Raw genomic sequence first — 17,947 nt, 5'->3', positions numbered from 1 at the left:
GCAACAAATGCCACTGTTAATGAAGGCAGAAATGGATTTACATGTCTCTCAGTCTGGAAAAAACATTGACGGAAGTAATTAGAGCCATGCAGTTCTAACAAGCAGGAGAAAAGCCAAGACATTCCTTGATGACAAATACCTGAAGGACATAGTTGCTGCTAGTGATGACTATTTCTTTTTTTAATGTTTGTGTCATCATAGCTTTAAAAAAAGTGAAGTCCCTCAGAGATTAAAAGTTGCACTTTGTTTAGGGAGTGGAGGTGTAAAGTATGCTTCATGCACGTGCATGGTGGGATATGTTGGCTTTTGTAATCATGTACTTGCCCTTATGAAACTTTGTAAGTCTAGCTTGTATAGCTGTCAAGATATTAAGGAGTTTGACCATGAATCTGATTTGGCACCACCTAAGGCATGCACCTCAAGTTTACAGCTGTGGCACAGACCTGCAAGAGGGGAAAAAATCAAGCCCTAACCTGTCATGGAACTCAATGTAAAAAGGTCCAAATTAGATAGCAGTTATAATCCTGATAGTGGTATGAGGTGTTTATTGTATGAAGGCTAGGAAAAACTTGAGCACACAAACAGATGAAGTTATGTTGAAAGACAAGCTTCAAAAGATCATCCTAAATTTGCCCTGTCTCAGATCATGTCTCCTGGTGGTACCAACTTACAGGAAACAAAATTTGGAAAATCTCCAAGCGGTTCATATACAAGTTATCAGTTACAGTTCTCCAAGTCCAATATGCAAGTTTTCTGCAATATTGACTCAATGCCTAGAACAGATTGTAATGATGGTAATGATGACCAAAATGCTATATCTGCATTTCCTACATTTCCTTTGCAACATTCTGAACAGTAAAAAAAGCCAGATGGTTTGAGCAGGAACCAAGAAGCACTCCTGGATCATTTGATTGTTGATGAGGCAAGGCTCAATAACATAGAGAAGACTACAAGAGAACATGCAGCATCCCAAGAATGGAATGCTGAAAGGAAATTTCAGTTTACAGCTTCTAATTTCCACACCATTGCAAAAAGGAAAAGGAATCATGCCTCCTTAGTACACAATGTGCTTCATCCCAAGCCATTTACTTCCAGGCAGACAGAACATGGGAAAACCTATGAACCTGTAGCCTTAAATGAGTATGAAAAGTATATGTTTGCAACTAGGAATCCAGTTACAGTGTTTAAAAGAAAGTGTCTTTGCAGAAAACGTAAATGGACAGCCAAGACTGAAAAGGGAACATCAGTACTACTTTCAAATACAGTGTCAACTTGCTGTTACAGGGGCTAGCTGGTGTGATTTTGTAAATTACACCAGCAAAGTCATGAGTGTAGGGAGGATCACATTTGATCCTCAGTTCTGGAACACATTGAATGAATGCCTCAAGAACTGCTATTTAAATCGCTTTATAGAGCCAGCCGCTTTAGAATTCTGTAAACATGAGAAAAGTCATGTCACTGTTGCGCCAAAACACTAGTTTACCAAATTTGTGCTCTTTCTGAGACATAACATTAGGGTCACACTTTTATTAAATGGTGTTGTTTTCTGTAGAGTGCCTTACTGCTTTGCCTAAATGTTATGTGGAAATAAGTGAAAGGCACAGACATTCCACATTTGATTCACTACCCCAAATAGACTAAGTGGTATGACACTATCCAAATGTGGAAGTTCTCGATTTTGTTAATAGCTCATTCGCTTTGTATTCTAACTGAGGCAATTTCCTGGGTCTTGATAACATCTTGTGCTGTCATTTGGGTATACAACCGAAGAAAAGGTCGAATGTTTAGGTTCACACCCAGTGGAAGGAGATCTTCAACTGTAAAGCCTTTATCAGCCATGACAGTGTCACCTTTATCAAACTCTAACTTCAGAAAACCACTTCTCTCAATAATTTTGCAATCGGAAATACTTCCACTGTACAGTTGACTGACAAAAATTATAGCTCCACTGGGAGCAATTCCAACTAAGCCTTTCAGAGTTACGTGGTTCATATACGAGCTGAACAGTTTGGAATTCAACAGAAGGCTGGATGGCATCTGGCATCTAATCTCTGCGCAATCTATTATTACATGGGTGGAAGAGTACTTGTCTTTAAAGTTGTCTAGCATAGTAGCTCTAACAACCTCCTTATTTGCCCATATAGATACCTGACCAAATTTAAGATACATGTAATTTATCCAGGACTGGAATATCCTGCTCACTGTTGACTGAGAGATATGAAACAAGTGAACCAGATGTTTTTCTGCAAATCCCGTTCTCAGTCTGCAGAGTACAAGGAAAGAATCTTCTCTTGTTTCTAAGCTCCTTTTCCTACCTTTGTTAGTATATTCCTCTGGTTCCTCAGTTTCATTTTTATTCTCACCATAAAATCACTTTGGACACTTCTTCCTTTTGATGAGGAGTACCTAATGTTCTCCCCTTTCATTCCAGTGTTTAAAAATTCATATACAGCATTAAATGTAGGTAAGTTAGGAAAGCCGGTGTAAAAGGCAATGTTGTCGTCAGAGGTAAAATTTTGCAACTGAAAAACATGAGAATCTGCAAGACCCTTCTGACGTTTCAAAACCTCTTTTTCAGCCTTTAGTAGAGCATTTTCAAGCTCCAAACTCTTCAGTTTTTCAAGAAGTTTTTTGACATCCTCTGTTGTGTCTCCCTGCATATCTGTGTCGTTTTGAATGTTATGATCAGGAGAGCTACCAGCCACTGGTGTAGTGCAGTTATCAGCATTGGTTTCAGTTGCACTGGTTGTTTGAAATACTAGCAACTTGGTGTCTATATTTGATGTAAACAAGCGTCTCTTAGGAGACTTTCCTGTAGCAGAGAACTTTGTGACCAAGAAAAATGTGATGGCACAACCCCTTCCCTGAGATAAATACGCTGGCTTCTGATAGACTTAACAAAGTCCTCACATTTAAAACGACAAGAGCAAATCTTCATGTTTTGGTTGACTCTAAATTCTTTACCTTCGTTGCAACGAATAGCGTGCAGCCAACATTTCTTGAGGTTCACATCATCTGGAAACTTGATATAGGAAATTTTCTTCCCATTTTCAGTCCTGTACAGCTTTTTGGTGTAGTTGGGAACACGACAATTTACTGGCATATTTAAAATTTGGCGCCCTTTGCATCAGGTGGCCATTTTCGCATGTGTCACTCCCAGTCCCTTTTCATTCTGCATAGGGTGTATCATTACAGTCCGTGCAAACATTTAGAAAGTACTTACAGTATGTGTATAAAGTCTATATATCAGACGAGTTCTCAAGTGGTCTACAATAAGTCCATTTGAGGTGCTGGGTTGACAATGTTTAAGTGCACTTAATTGAAGTGCTGGGAGTTGATTAAGTTTTATCTCTACTAAGTTGATTTGTGAGTGTGGTGATATTATTTCAGGCCCATTGTGCAATCTGTTTAATAAATCCTTGATGTCTTGCATATTCCCTGATGATTGGAAATGTGCTAGAGTGACTCCGTTGCTTAAACAGGGCGAGTCACCTGATTTAAACAATTGCCGACCTATCACTGTCATTTCCGTAGTCACCAAAGTGTTGGAGAGGATTGTGTACAATCAGTTATGCAACTTCTGAAACAGTGAAGACATCATCCCTAAACAACAGTCTGGTTTCCAGTCTTTACACGCAACTGTTACTACTTTTCTAGAAGCCACTGACAGTTCGGCGTTTAATATTGATTGTGGCTACGTAAATGCTGTAGTGTTTCTCAACTTGCTGTTGATAACGAGATACTATTAATTAAAATGAATTGGTGTGGAATTCAAGGGAAAACTCTTGATTGGTTTAAATCGTATTCGACGAATCGCACATAACCGTGCTCCGTTAATGGCTGTCTCACTGACCTCACCATTCTTGAATGTGGTCTGCCACATTTAAGCGTGGCACACAGACAGTAGATTTATCTTGAACGCTACAAAAACAGAACTTATGTTGATCAGCTCCAGGCACAGATTAGGTACTCTATCCAATACACTCGAACCCTCCATTGATAATGTTCCGATTGAACAAGTTTCCTCTGTGAAATCACTCGGAGTATATATCAATGAAAATCTAACGTGGCATTCCCACACTGATAGACTGTGTAAAAAAATTGCTTCTGTGAGTTATGCCATTTGTGCCTCAATCTACCCTACTCTGCATATACAGCTCACTAGTTCAACCTCACTTTGATTACTGCAGCCTAGTTTAGGGTAATTATGGCAAAACATCCAACAAGCTACAAAAACTACAAAACCGTGCTGGAAAGACCGACTGGAAAGACTGGAAAGAAATCTCAACTTCAAATTCAGAAAGCCCTTGTGGTTTTCAAGTCTTTAAACGGTCTGGGTCCAGAATATCTTTCGTCTAAATTTGTAACGCAAAATGAATTAAATTATGCTGTTTGAGACCCGGTTAACAAACTTGTTGTTCCCTTTCCGAGAACTAACTACATGAAAAATAGTTTTAGCAACAGCGGTGCAACTCTTTGGAACAGCTTACCCTGTAACATTACAGAGTTTGGTTCATTAAATCAATTTAAACACTTTCTCTATCATAATTTTTAAACACACGGCATTCATGGAAATCAGGTTTAAAAGTAGAATATTTTTGTAAGTTGATATAGTATTAGAATTAGAGTTTTAGGTTAAGGATCTTAAGAATAAATAATGATTAAAGATTAAAGATTAAAGGTTAAAGATGCATTTGAAGAAGATTGAGGTTGTTAGAGTAATTTCACAGGTAAGTGAGACAACTTTGGGACACCCTGGCTCCAAGCAAAAATAAAACTGAATATTATCCCTTCCGCTTCAAACTTCTACAGTCAGTTGTTCGACTTGCTTAAGACTTGATCATTCCTTTAGAATTCATTTGCCAGGGGTGGATTGGGTGGCTAACCACCCACCTTTTAAAGAAGAAAATAATTGCGTTTGACAGAATACAGTTCTAATCATGTAATGAAGAAAAATTCAAGATCTGTGAATCTATCTATCGGGGGACACCAATTTTGCCCCCCCCCCCCCAAAAAAAAAAATTCTTCAGGGGCAAATGATGTCATGTCCATGTTTATCCATGTGCTTTCTTTCGAGTGTTGTGCAATATTGCAGACTTTCGAATGTCAAGGAAGCTTATTGTGGACTCTAGCGGATACTGAAGTTGTTTATTTAAAGTTCGAAGTCAGTATTAATGGCATTTAAAAACCTTGTAGACATGTCTTTACAAAATGTGTACAACTTTTTGAGGCAGCTTATTGAAGACTGTAGGGGATAAGTTGTTTATTTAAAGTTCGAAGTCAATGTTAATGGCATTTAAAAACCTTGCAGACATGTCTTCACGAAATGTGTACGACTTTTCGTACAACCAAAAAGCTGTAGTTTGGCTGTGTGTTACATACCCTCTTCTCTTTGTCTGAAACCAATGCTGCTTTCTGCTGAATAAATCAAAGGAGGAAATGATTTTCACTTCGCTGGCCTAGATTTCTGTGTGCAAACTATGTATCGTAAACCCAACAAAAGTGTTCACCTAGGAGATGAGTTCAACTCCCAAAGGGTTGCTTTGGTACACCAACATGTCCTCCGTTTCATTGTTTCGGAAGTGAAAATGCCCTGTAGCTGTTGCCCCAAAGCCAAGGTGATTCAAAGTCGTGTTTGTAAACAAAATAATTGTCCTAGTTTTGGCAATAAAAGCATGTCATCTCGCATACCAACGGAACAAACATGGATGGTGTCGATTTACATGGTCAGTATAAAAAACACTGCGGACTGTGGAGTGCAGACTACGGACTATGGACTGGGTATAAAACACAGACTTATGTATAAAATGCAGACTAAGCATTACAGACTGGGCATAAAACGTGTGCGGACTCGGGTATAAAATGGGGACTGTAAGGGCCAATTTCCAATTCCCTTGGTTTCAATAGGCAAGATTCACTCTGGTTCACTGACTTTAATTTGACTAACACTCCAATAAGACGCTCCTGTTTGGTTGTACATAATTCCATCAATCGTACGCGTCTTTATGTGTCTTATCCGTCTTATCCATCCTACTTCGAGTGAATCGCATACACATCTACATTTGCCGACGTTCGCCATAACATGCACACTCAAAAAGATCATGTGACTTAAACGCGGGAACTAAACAGCAGGAAAAATACATGAACAATACAGGGAACCCAGTAACAGGGACTGAGGACTAAATGCAGCCTCCTGACTGCACTCCATGTTTTTTACTGACCAGTCGTAACTACTATTACACAATACTTGTATAAACGAGTACAAACCCTCTTGTATGCACATGCTTTATGGTCAATTCATTTGTTTTTGCCCCTGCTGAAAGGAGATCAATTTCTCGCCTACCTAACAGCTCAGGCACAAAAAGCTGTCCCTAGAATTTTTTTTTTTTTAACATAGCAAGCCTACCAAAACTCGAACGCACTCTTTAATCTACGATTACTGCTAGTAATAAAAAATAGTGTTGGACCTAAAACAAAGGTGTATCTTGATTTTCTTCAGCCCTGTTAAAGACTATTTTTCACATATATAGTTGTAATGTTAATACAAACCTGAATCTTTACACAATTGCTTTAGGTATTAGTTGCCATTGTTGAGTTCATGTTGTAGTAAATCAGGTTTTGTTCTATAGTTTTCTTTAGTGTTGTAAACTACATAGATTAAACAAACCACTGTAGTTATGGCTTGTAGACTTTACTGACCTCAAAACAGAAGCCATAAAACTAAAATAAATTCAAAAATTACACTAATGACTTGATGCGAATGTTTGTCGAACAATGCTACATAACATACATGAAAATAAAATTGGAAATAAAGTTCAAAAAAACAGAAACTTAATAAACTTAGGACAAAAATATACACTTTGTTACCTTGTCCAGCCTTAGGACCACGAAAGGGACAAAAAGGGCGTGCTAAACGAGCATATATCCACTAAAACTTGGGTCAAAACCTTATGACCACGCTCGTCAAAAACACACTGGTCACCTGACCCTAAATGGCACCAAATATAACTGCGTGCAGACTGGACTGACAACAGTCCCAAGTGTTTTATCCTTGTGTGGCCCATGTGGCTGGTAGGATATCAAACATATCTACCCTGGTTCAAAAAAATATACCTGGACTACAACTTTGGCCAAAGCACAGTGATTCCTTTGACCAAAGCAGAGTGTTGTGGCTATTTCAGGTTTTCTGTATTTTGTGTTTTCCATATTTCGTGTTTTCTTTGTGTCCTTTTTTGTTCCGTATCTTAATGTATTTTTTCACATTCTGCATGCCTTTTTTTCTCGTGTCGTATGTAAATTTTGTTGCGTATATATTTGTGTTATCCCTTCATGTTCATTTAGTGCTGGTTTATCGTCCGGTACACTTGTAACTTCTTGGTTCCCAGAACCCCGTTGCCAGCATTTTGGTAAGGCATTTAGTTCATCGTCTGTTTTGTATTTTCCTCTTAGTTTTCTGACATCGTCGGTTAGTTATTTGTATTAATTCGTTTTATGCTTATCTTTAGGAATTTACCTTCCTCCTATGGAAAGTCAAATAAATTTGCTGGTCAGGACTAATTGAAACTTGCTTTAAGTTGTGTCTGAAGTCGGCGCTCTGCCTCCTAACAGAGTGATCTTGTTTAACATGGTTCCACTTCTCCATTCCCTTGACTGGGTATAAAACCGAGTCATCCACATGAAATTACAAATTAAAACAGGCTTATTCTGTGTAAGGTGATGTTTGAACAGAATTCTACCTCCTCTCTTCTTTCTTACAAACACCTCAATTGCAATTATTTTAGACCACTTGAGATCTCTTCTAGTATACAGACTTTTTTATTCCACATATTTACACCATTTTCAACAAAACTACGTAATTTATGTTATGTACATGTATATTATTACTTAATGATTTCTAAAAGTTCTCAGGGTCAGGGACGCCTTTTATGATGAGGAAGCAATGAGTCCAATTGGATTTGCGGGGCTCCTGTCCTCTCTGTACGAAATAAGAGAATGGCAGGGTTTGTGGCCCCTTGACTCAGGAGTAATAGGCAGTTTGTTACATTTATGGTTATTCAGTTTATTACATTTATGGTCAAATTTTATTACATTTATGGTAGGTGGATTTACTACATTTGTTGCTAAAAGCTATTACATTTATGGTCAGTATAACATTTATGGTCAATTTGTATTACATTTTTGGGTGACACAGCTCATGTCTCAGGGAGATGACAAAACATGTTTAAAAAGAACAGAAAACTATAATTTGACGACATCAAAAATTAAGAAATCCATGCTTGACTCAGGTAACTGTGCTTTGAAATTTCTTTATGCAATGAGGAGGAAATGAGTGGCAGCCCATTGGCTGAATCTTTAGAAAGCAAACCACATTAATTTTCCATCACTGCCTTTGCAGTGATTTCTTTTCCCTCATGGATTTTAGGATCAAGAAGGCGATGATTACCAGTCTATAAACAATCAGTCACAAATTTCAAAAGTTTATTGAATTTTGTGGAGTGGTAAAAAATGGATAGTTATTTCATAGACAGCACATCATGAGGCCATGCTCATAACTTTCACTGAAGTTTTCTCTAGATGAGCAAGCAATTGAAGTATCCCGTCTTAGCATTTTCTTGTTTCTCGCCTTAGCTATTTTCATTCTTTTCCTCAATGAATGCCAGAGACTGAAAGTCAAAGTGCACTTTTAGATACGTTCTTCTGTGCTATTTGGACATAATGGTGTTTAACATCAACATTTATTGGCTGCCTTTCCTGTTGTACAGGAGAGAAATATTCAGCACCTTGGTTTATTTCTTGGTAAAGGAGACTTTTTTGGTGGTTGTGTAACATTCATCTTGGATCTAATGAACACACTCTCAGGATGATAAACAGATTGAAGGTGGCCATCGTTTTTAATCCTTTCTCCATATCTGTAATTGAGCCAAGCAATATGTTTAAATTTAATTTTTTTTAAGTCCTTGTTTCAGGTGACGCACTGTATCCAGAGAAATGATTAATAGTCTAAGCATATCTAGTGTGACCCAGTGAACCAAGGGGTTTGATAGGTGGCCTTTTTGCAAAATACCTGCCCATGTCTTTGGAATGTCAACAAGTTCTTGGTTCTTGAAGAGTCTTTGTGCAGTTCCAAATCATCTGTCACAAACAGAGTAGATGTGACCCTCATGCAATAATTTTAAATCAGCTCTTAAGAGTTGGTGTTTTTATAAAGTAATCAATGTAGAAAAACAAGTAGCATTCTTTGAACTCTCCAGGTGCATTGTCACACCATGTAATGATATGTCATTCTTTCCAAATTTATCTTTGATATCACTTAGTATGTAATCCAAAAGCGATATTACCTCATTTTGTTCTGCCCTACCGATGGTTTCATTATAGAAGAAACAATGAATAGCTTTGTTGTTTACATAGTAAATACTTATCTGATGTGCTGTAAGTTTCAATTTGTAATTTAAATTTTGGGCGCTGACCTTACGTGTTTTGATAGACTTGTTAAAATCCATCTCTAAGGTTAGAGTGTTTGGGAATATGTCTGCATGTGCTTGCATCTCCCACTATTGAAAGAAAGGATAAATAAAGATTGACAATTGTCCCAGGGAGATGACAAAACATGTTTAAAAGAGTAGAAAAGTACAATTTGACGAGGATTGTTTTGGCTGACATACTGTATCCAGAGAAATGATTTATAGTCTTTAAGCCTATCCAGTGTGACCCAGTGAACAGAGAGGTTTGATAGGTTGCTTATTTGGAAAATGCCTGATTATGTCTTTGGAATGTCAACAAGTTCTTGGTTCTTGAAGAGTCTTTGTGCAGTTCCAAATCGTTTGTCACAAACTGAGTAGGCATGACCCTCATGCAATAATTCGAAATTGGCTGTTAAGAATTTTTCTTTTCTATAAAGTGGTCAATGTAGGAAAACAAGTTGTTCAGCCCCCCAAGTCTTCCAACTTCTTTTACTCTCTCCAATATATGCAACTCAACTTCTGCAACTCAGTTTGAATACGATTCCTTTCAACTGTTCTTTTGTTGGCCAGTCTTTGGGTTTCTTGAAAACATTACCCAATGTTTGTAGAGGTTTAAAAGTTGTCTCAAGGTTTTTGCAGTTTAAAAAGCCTGGAACAAATGGAAATGTCAGCTCCATGGTAAAACAACATGGTGAATTGAAAAATTTTTTTTCGTCAAAAGTGCCTGATTTTTTGCATATAGCCTTCAATTTACTTACTTAACAATGCCTTGCTGTTTTTTTCGCCAATTTGTTTTTCGTTTTCAAGGAAAACAAAGTTAAAATATCAAAGAATTGTTGAATGGTGTGCAATGAAGTACCTATCGGAAGCCTCTCGGAACAGAGAAGACAACCAACAACAAACTCAACCTACATATGACGCCGGGGACCCATTTCTTGAAAGCCCCGGAAACTTTTCAGGTCTGTAAAGCCATTTTTAGTTCATCTCTATCCAACTAGTGAGACAATCTCAGATAGTGCAGAGTGTAATTTACGGCTCTGATACAGTAGTCACACAGGTCCTCACCCATGCCGTTCTCTCCCTTGGTAGTCAACTGGGCCTTTTCCCCTTTGCAGAATATGAGCAGACAAAAAACTTAATAAGACATATCCTAGCAGTGTGTGTTTCATGTTTGTGTTTTCTTTCAAGGCCCAAAGACAGCTTACAATTACCGTTTGTCAAGACAGTTTTAAATTTATTGTGGTATTTTATGTTGAGTTTCGTTCATTTTGAAGCAAATGTGACAATTTTACTTTTCACACACACGTTTGTAATTTGATACAATATGCCAATGTATGCAACAAGATACCTTTGTTTCCACGAAAATATAAAAAAGATGTGTAATTTTTTACTCACTGCTGGAGATCAATGGGATATAAAAGTTAAATATCTGCTGAAAAGTCGAAGAGGAATGATTTTGTTTTATTCAAAAGGCAAATATTCATTTCACCGATAAACATGAGCTCAGTGTAAACTCACTTTTTTCCATCTTTGAACAGACATTCTTTTTTGGCCTTATCTTTGCTATAGATTTACAGATATTTTCATTCAATTCACTACAAGTGACAAGACCGTCCATGCAATTAATTTTATTAGGCATAAATTTTACATGTGGAACGTATGGCTGTCCTAGTGACAAGACCGTCCATTGAAACATTATTTCACGTAACTATTTACATGTGGAACATGTGGCTGTCCTAGTGACAAGACCGTCCATGTAAGTCATTTATTATACATAACATTTACTTGTGAAACGTGTGTCTTGTCCCTGGGGAGGGGTACATCCGGAAAAATTGGGCAGGGGTGTGCAGCCCGCTTCCCAAAACCCTTACCCTATTTATGACCAAAATCTGCCATAGTCTATTTATGACCTGACCATAAATTCGAAACTATTTATGACCAAAATGGGTAAAATCAACTAAAACTGATACCCTATTTATGACGAAAACGGCTGAAAAACCATACCCTTTGGGGCCACACAAACCTGTATAGCCCATATAAGGGAGTACCCCCCAGGGGTCTGGTCCTAATGACCAGATGTCCATAAAAATAATATTTTGCACTTCCTAATTCATCTCAAGGCAAACTTTATCTCATCTTTAGTTGCAGTTATATACTTAAGTCAAATTCCAATTTTAGAAAAACTTGCACCACTTTTTAAGCCAGAGAGAAGCAGAACCCGCCGATCGTGACTTGCTCGCATGTATTTCCCCGCGCTTGGCACCGGCTGCACCATCGTAATCGCTTTAGCTCTGAATGCTGATTGGTTCTTTGTGTCGTTTTCTTTTGTAGTGATTGGCAAGAGTAATAAATGTATTGGAATTTGACTTGAGTATTAGTTTATTTTACAGGGTCCTCGTCCGTAGAATTCCATCCTCTGAGCCATTGTCCTTTAGTTCAAAGTAAAATGTATGTTGTAGAGGTAGTACAAATTGTGAGGCAATTTTTTTCAAGTCTCTTACTTTGGCAGTTTTTAGGAGAACCTGTCCTTGATAAAGTTCCCGTGGAATTGATTGCCCCGTTGTGGTTTGCCTTGGCCGCACGATTTTTAATTTTTTCCAAGGTTCATCCTCTCTTAAACTAAATCTTACCCACACTTCGTCTGGGTGATGTTTCATTGCAACCTTTCCCGCTTCCTTTTCCTCCCCCCATCCAAAGTTCAACCAGTGAATGTCCCTGAGTAGAACTGGCTTTCCCTCCTGATCCTTTGTGGCCATCTTGTATTGCTCGTTCACGAAACCTTTCCAATCAAGGAAGTCTTCCTGCTGCATCACTGTCGTTTCAAATGGTTTTGTTACGTTAGAGTCTCTCACGACTTCCACCCAGTCTTGCGGTAAATGCACTACTAGTCACATTTCTTAGCTTAGGCAGCTTAGCCCGATCATGTTCTGAGAATGTTCTCAAACTCGCTGCCCATCAACTGTTTCTTACAAAAAATTCATAAAAATTTAAAAAAATTAAGTGTGCTTGTGAGAGTAAAAACCTGGGTAACATCGCCAATTTTCCGCTAGCCCAGCTTCGAAATCATTACAAACCCCACATTTTTAACAATCCATAGCAGGAACTTCTTGAAAAAACAATTACAAAAAGGATTTAACCGAGCTTTGTTCTGTTACAAGGCACATAAAAATGACAAGAGCACTCGTTACCTCCTTGCCTGCCTAAGGCTAACGGTTTTTTTTGTTAAAGAGTGTACAGCAACAAACGACTAACCTTGCTCCTGATTTGAATTCTGTGAAGAATTTATGGAGACATGAGGCAAATTCTGATGAACTGCGCTTTGCTGTGGTCTCGCTCCATAAAAACATGTATCCTTGCTCGTTAATGCAGTCATGAATGCCAAAATTATATGTCCATAGCTGTCTCAAATAAAAAATGTCATTGTGATGAAGATGTGGCGTGGGCAGATTTTGTTGGAAGTCAAAAGTTATCATGTCAATCGCGTCTTTTGAAGTGCTGTTCTCTCCAAGGGTGCGGGTCTTGCCCTTCCAGCTTTGTTGAGTGCGCTGCTTATCCCTCCTCTTGGATTCGCATCCATTTCCCCCTTTTTCCTGGTGTTCTTGACGCTCTTCTAGAAGGCGGTTCATCTCGTCCTCCCCGCCACAGGACAACAATGCCATGTCTAAAGCTTCACACCTGGCGCAAGTATCTGTTTGCGGTAAACCAAAACTCAGGTTGAGCTCCCTGTTGAAGATATTCCTGTATGTATACAGTGATATCTTCGGTTTCTTCAGGGTTGGGGCGGGAAAACTGTTCTCTTGTCTGGACCTAAAAAGCGGGGAAAGGATACACTGAGTGTCTAAAGTTGACAATCCGGGACAAAAGATTTGAGACATTTCGGCAAAGCAAACGCTGTCCATCAAGCGTTATTTTGTTTTTGAAAAAAGTATCTTCCAATAGCCAGCTCCCCTTCCCCCCTTTCAATCTTGAAACACGCTTTGTGGACACTCACGTGATTACAACATCAGAAAGGGGGGGAGGAATGAAACATGGGGAGTGGAGATCAGATTATTCCCACGTTTAATGAACATAGGCACGCAAGGCGTGCAAGAGTTATTTTTTTTTGTAATGATTTGGTTAATTTGACAAGTTTTTTTGGTTGTGATGTACAGCAAGAAAGAAACAGGGAATTTATGATGTACATACGACGTTACATCACTAATGGTAAGATAGCTAAATAGTAAGCCATAAAATGTTTGACTGAACAAACTACAGTAATCTGACACATCTCCAGATTAATGTAAATAACCATCTTATTTTTTTTCTTTGATTCGTTCTTTGATAAAACCCACACTGTGTTTGGTGTAATGCGTACACATGCATAACTCCTTCACTCACCGATCACATAGCCCTTCCAATCCCTAAGAGGAATTTTTGCTCAAAAAACACTCAAGTTACGAGACCTTTTCGCATTTTATACGAGTCGTAAGTTTACCCTTTTTACACAACACAACACAACAACACTACTTCACCGAAAATAGAAAGAAAGAGAAAAAACCTCTGACACATTGAAAGTCTGATTTAATTAAATTGCACTTTAACTTGGTGCCACACAGTCTTCAAAGAACATTTGAGCAGTTTGATACTTTCTACCTTTAAAAATATCGGACTGAAAAGAATGTCATAAAATGCCAATCAAATAAAAATAAACTGCTACTGCAGAGACGTAAAAACCGTCCAGAAATGAAAGCTTTTTTGTGTTTAATATCCTGGTAACAATAGCCGATAACTTGTCAGCTCTAATTGAATTTACTCTCATAAAAAAACAAAAGTGTTAAGTTACCATTTGTAACTAAAAATATCTCGTTGCATTTGCATACTACTAACTCACGGACTGTTTCAAATTTCAAGGCTCATCTCGTTCGTAACTAAAATCCTCAGCCTAACCCACAGAAAACATCGAAGTAAGACCAATATATGAATACTTCTTCCTCTTTTATAGAAGAATAAATATGGCCGTTCTAAATTGTGTCGGATCAAATCTCCTCACATACCATTTACCTTTAGAACAAGAAATTTGGTTGGCTGTTTATAGTAGATCCAATCTGATTGGTGTGACATACATCTTTCACTCACTCACTCACTCACTCACTCATCCATTGACCCGTCCATAACATACCCGATGCACTGACTAAGAGGTACTTTTTTTACAAAAACATAACTCAAAAATGTTCTGGGGAGTGTCTTAACCACTTTTGTCGCAGTTTATAGCTTTAAGACGGAAAGGCAACTGAAATCCTTAGATATTCTTTTTCACTAAAGAGTACGTACCTTAAAATTTCTTTGTTCCGTTGATAGACTTCCGGTTCGTACTTCTCTATGTACTTGTGGTACATTCTATTCACAGACAGGCCCTCTTCGAGGTACTTCCTGTTAGGGTTCTTCGCCCGGGAATAGTGGGACACCTGCCTAGGAAATTGCTGGATGTGAGCTCTAACCTAGAAGACAGTGACAAGTGTTAGATGACACGCGAGAGTTCAGTTTAAGGGCCCATTAACCAATTCATGCGCGCGCTCGCGCGTGTTGCTAAGGAGGTGAAATTTCACTTCCGGTTACTTACATCAGCCTGAGCGCAGAAAATAATAACAACTCCAAAACTTGCAAATTCGCTTACATTTTAGAACTTTTTCTTTGTGTTTCATAAAATACAAAGCAAAAAAAAGTACAAGCAAAGACAAAATAAGAGAAAGAGAGATAAACAAGAGCAACAGAAAGAGAAAAACTAACTCAGTGTGGCTTTGTTTGATCTTACCGAAGTGCGCTGGTAGTGTAAATTGCGCACGCACTGATAGGGTAACTTCCAATATCTATCAGGCGCAATTCCGGTCTCTTTAAATGCTAAAGGAAACATGGTTTTTCATTAAATCCAGCCTTTTTCGACGAATTTCGATTAAAGCCAATGTTGGAAACATAGCTATGCATTCCTTTTTCGAAATCATGCTTTTTTCAGAGAATTACGAATTTTTCAATATTTTGAAATGCTTTCAAAATCTGACCTTTTAGAAATGAAACAAAATCAATGCAAAGCATAATGAGGATTTAAATTAAAATATTAAATCAATAAAAAAATCCCAATAAAGTAATTTGCCTGGGAGCCTTTGCATTTTTTCTGTATTAGTCACATGACCATGGGCGTGACCTGATGACGTCATCACTAGTGTTACTGATCATGAACAAGTTAAAACACATGAAATAACTCTGAACTAACTAAAAATGATGAGGTTATATGAGAATAAATTTTCCTCAGCAACGGCTCGAAAAGATCGGTTAATGGGCCCTTAAGCGTTCAAAAACTTTGCTCTAGTTATTGTAATAAATTAGTCTGTGGGTGGTGTGCACAATGGCATTCTTCACCAGACTTGACAATCATTTTAACTAAACCACCAACACTAGTAGGTAAACCGTGATCGCCCCCGTGTCCTGTTGTTGTGCTTTCAATGACTTTGAATCAAAAGGGACTGGATTCCTCTTTTTTCCTTTGTGATTAATTTATCATTTTTCATGAGGTAGAAGCGGTAAATGGAGGGGACTCGTGGAGTAGAGTTGTGCACTGTTACCTGGTTTTGTAAATCTTCCGTAATTTTATGTGGACGGTTGTGGTGCCGACCTCGCATGTCCACAGGGGTTGCCTTGCTCCGGACTGTTTTCTCGCAGTTTTCGGTAATGCCATTTAGAGATATAAACGCCTCTCTGCAAACCTGTTGGTTCATAAACACATACATATTAACAAAAGATTATACTTGTTTCTATGGTTAAAAGAACAAAAATCCGATGATCACAGCCGTTCCATCGTGATCTTAAAAATAGTATATACTCTTTTCTCTGTAAGAACCTTTACTGCAAGAACGTTGAGGCCCAAGGGGGGGTACTCCTAGAAAAATTGGGTGGGGGTGTGCAGCCTGCCTCCCAAAACCAAAAATTCAAAACCCTATTTATGACCTGACCCTAAAATCAAAACCCTGTTTCAGACCTGCGTTAAAATTAGTTCCCTAGTTCAGACCAATGTTAAATTACTGTAAACATAATTTGTGAAGGGCTTTTGTTGATTTTCTTTTCGATAGTGATGAAAAAGTGGCTTTTTCTTAAAAACATACTCATATCAAGGCTAGAGTGCAAAAACCATACCCTATTTATGACCAAAATGTCCAAAATCAGCTAAAATCGATACCCTATTTATTACCGAAACGGCTGAAAAACCATACCCTTTGGGGCCGCACATACCTATATAGCCCATATAAGGAAGTACCCCCATGGGGTTGAGGCTGAGATTTTAAAATCTCAATTTTAAGAAAGTACTAAAAAGTCATAGCAAGACTAAGAGTCAATTAAGAACGTCTTTATCTTTTTCATTTGTTGTTTTTTAAAATGGGCCGTATCAATAAAGACAAAATGAACATGAAACTGTATTCTAACAGTAAAACTGGCCCAAATACCACTCAGCTTCAAAACTAGACGTCCTTGTAAAAAGAAATAATGTAGTGACTAACAAAACAAGGCAAACGAGGATTTCAAGGTTAACTAAGTCACATACCGGTATTCTCTTGAGGTCCGAGGTTTGTACAAAATACTCGTACGTGAACGCATGCTTCCTCTCTTTTCCTGTCTTATGAATACCGAGGCATCCACCAGCGCCAAGATGTTTGGGGTCCTTTCCAACTATCAAACCACGAAGGTAAAGATTCTGGTTGCTGGTGTCCCCCATTCCGTTGAACGCCTGCAGTATCCTTCGTTTTTTGTGGTCGTCGACTTGGCAGAAGCACTCTCGACGACATCCACAAGAGGGACCAGTTTTCCTGGATGGTACAGGTCTCCCTCTGCAGTCTGTTGTTGCCTGGCCTCACACAAATGCTATTTTTCGTTTATTTCTTTTCCAACTAGGAATTAGGTAAAAAGAATTGGAATGTATTAATTTTAAGCTAACATAAAAGGCTTCATGTTGTTTCTCTAGTGTCTAAAGAAAGCAAATTTTATCAGCCCTCTTGTTCACGAAAGCCTAACATTTTTAGACTGGACCCGCAGGAGGCCACCGAGTTTTTTTGTTTGTCAGTCACAAATTCCTTAAAAGATGCCAAAACATGAGAACGAAGCGTCTTGGATAAAAAAAATCAGGACTTTAATTCGATGCCGAGAAGTGAATGAAGTCCAGAAATTGAACCCCTTAACTTTAATCCAAGAAAAGGAAATTGACTAATCAAAGACACTTGTCAATAAACTTCAATAAACGTACCAAGGATTCAAGATGGCGACCAAATAGATTGGTACCGATGAAAAATTTATTAACCCGGGCGTTTGCTGTTCATTCCAATCGAAGAGAACTGTATAGTCAATCACTCTAAATTCCAGTGTTCTAAAATTCTAACGCCTTATGTTGTACTATCATCAACTCTACTACAGTTTAATAATTTGCCTTGCATAACTGGTGCTTTCCCTACAGTCACGAGTATTGT

The 17,947-nt window shown here is 38.2% G+C and overlaps 2 protein-coding genes across 2 annotated transcripts; both read right to left on the bottom strand.

Moving 5' to 3' along the window:
* Positions 1 to 1,673: 1,673 nt before the first annotated feature.
* LOC145500073 (uncharacterized) lies at positions 1,674 to 3,103 on the bottom strand. Its single transcript, XM_081479567.1, has 3 exons — positions 2,965 to 3,103; positions 2,558 to 2,812; positions 1,674 to 2,369 (listed from the first exon to the last, which is right to left on the bottom strand). The coding sequence occupies exons 1-3, from the start codon at positions 3,101 to 3,103 to the stop codon at positions 1,690 to 1,692; spliced, it is 1,074 nt and encodes a 357-aa protein (XP_081335693.1). The 3' UTR covers positions 1,674 to 1,689.
* A 9,285-nt stretch (positions 3,104 to 12,388) lies between these two features.
* LOC145501101 (uncharacterized) lies at positions 12,389 to 14,221 on the bottom strand. The gene has a single exon (XM_081480657.1). It carries the CDS (start codon positions 13,358 to 13,360, stop codon positions 12,668 to 12,670), a length of 693 nt encoding a protein of 230 aa, XP_081336783.1. The 5' UTR covers positions 13,361 to 14,221; the 3' UTR covers positions 12,389 to 12,667.
* Between the last annotated feature and the right edge of the window lie 3,726 nt (positions 14,222 to 17,947).

Source organism: Orbicella franksi, chromosome 10 (assembly GCF_964199315.1).
Source record: "Orbicella franksi chromosome 10, jaOrbFran1.1, whole genome shotgun sequence".
NCBI classification, from domain to species: domain Eukaryota; kingdom Metazoa; phylum Cnidaria; class Anthozoa; order Scleractinia; family Merulinidae; genus Orbicella; species Orbicella franksi.
The sequence above is the reverse complement of the archived record's forward strand: the minus strand, read 5'-3'. Positions and strand labels throughout refer to the sequence as shown.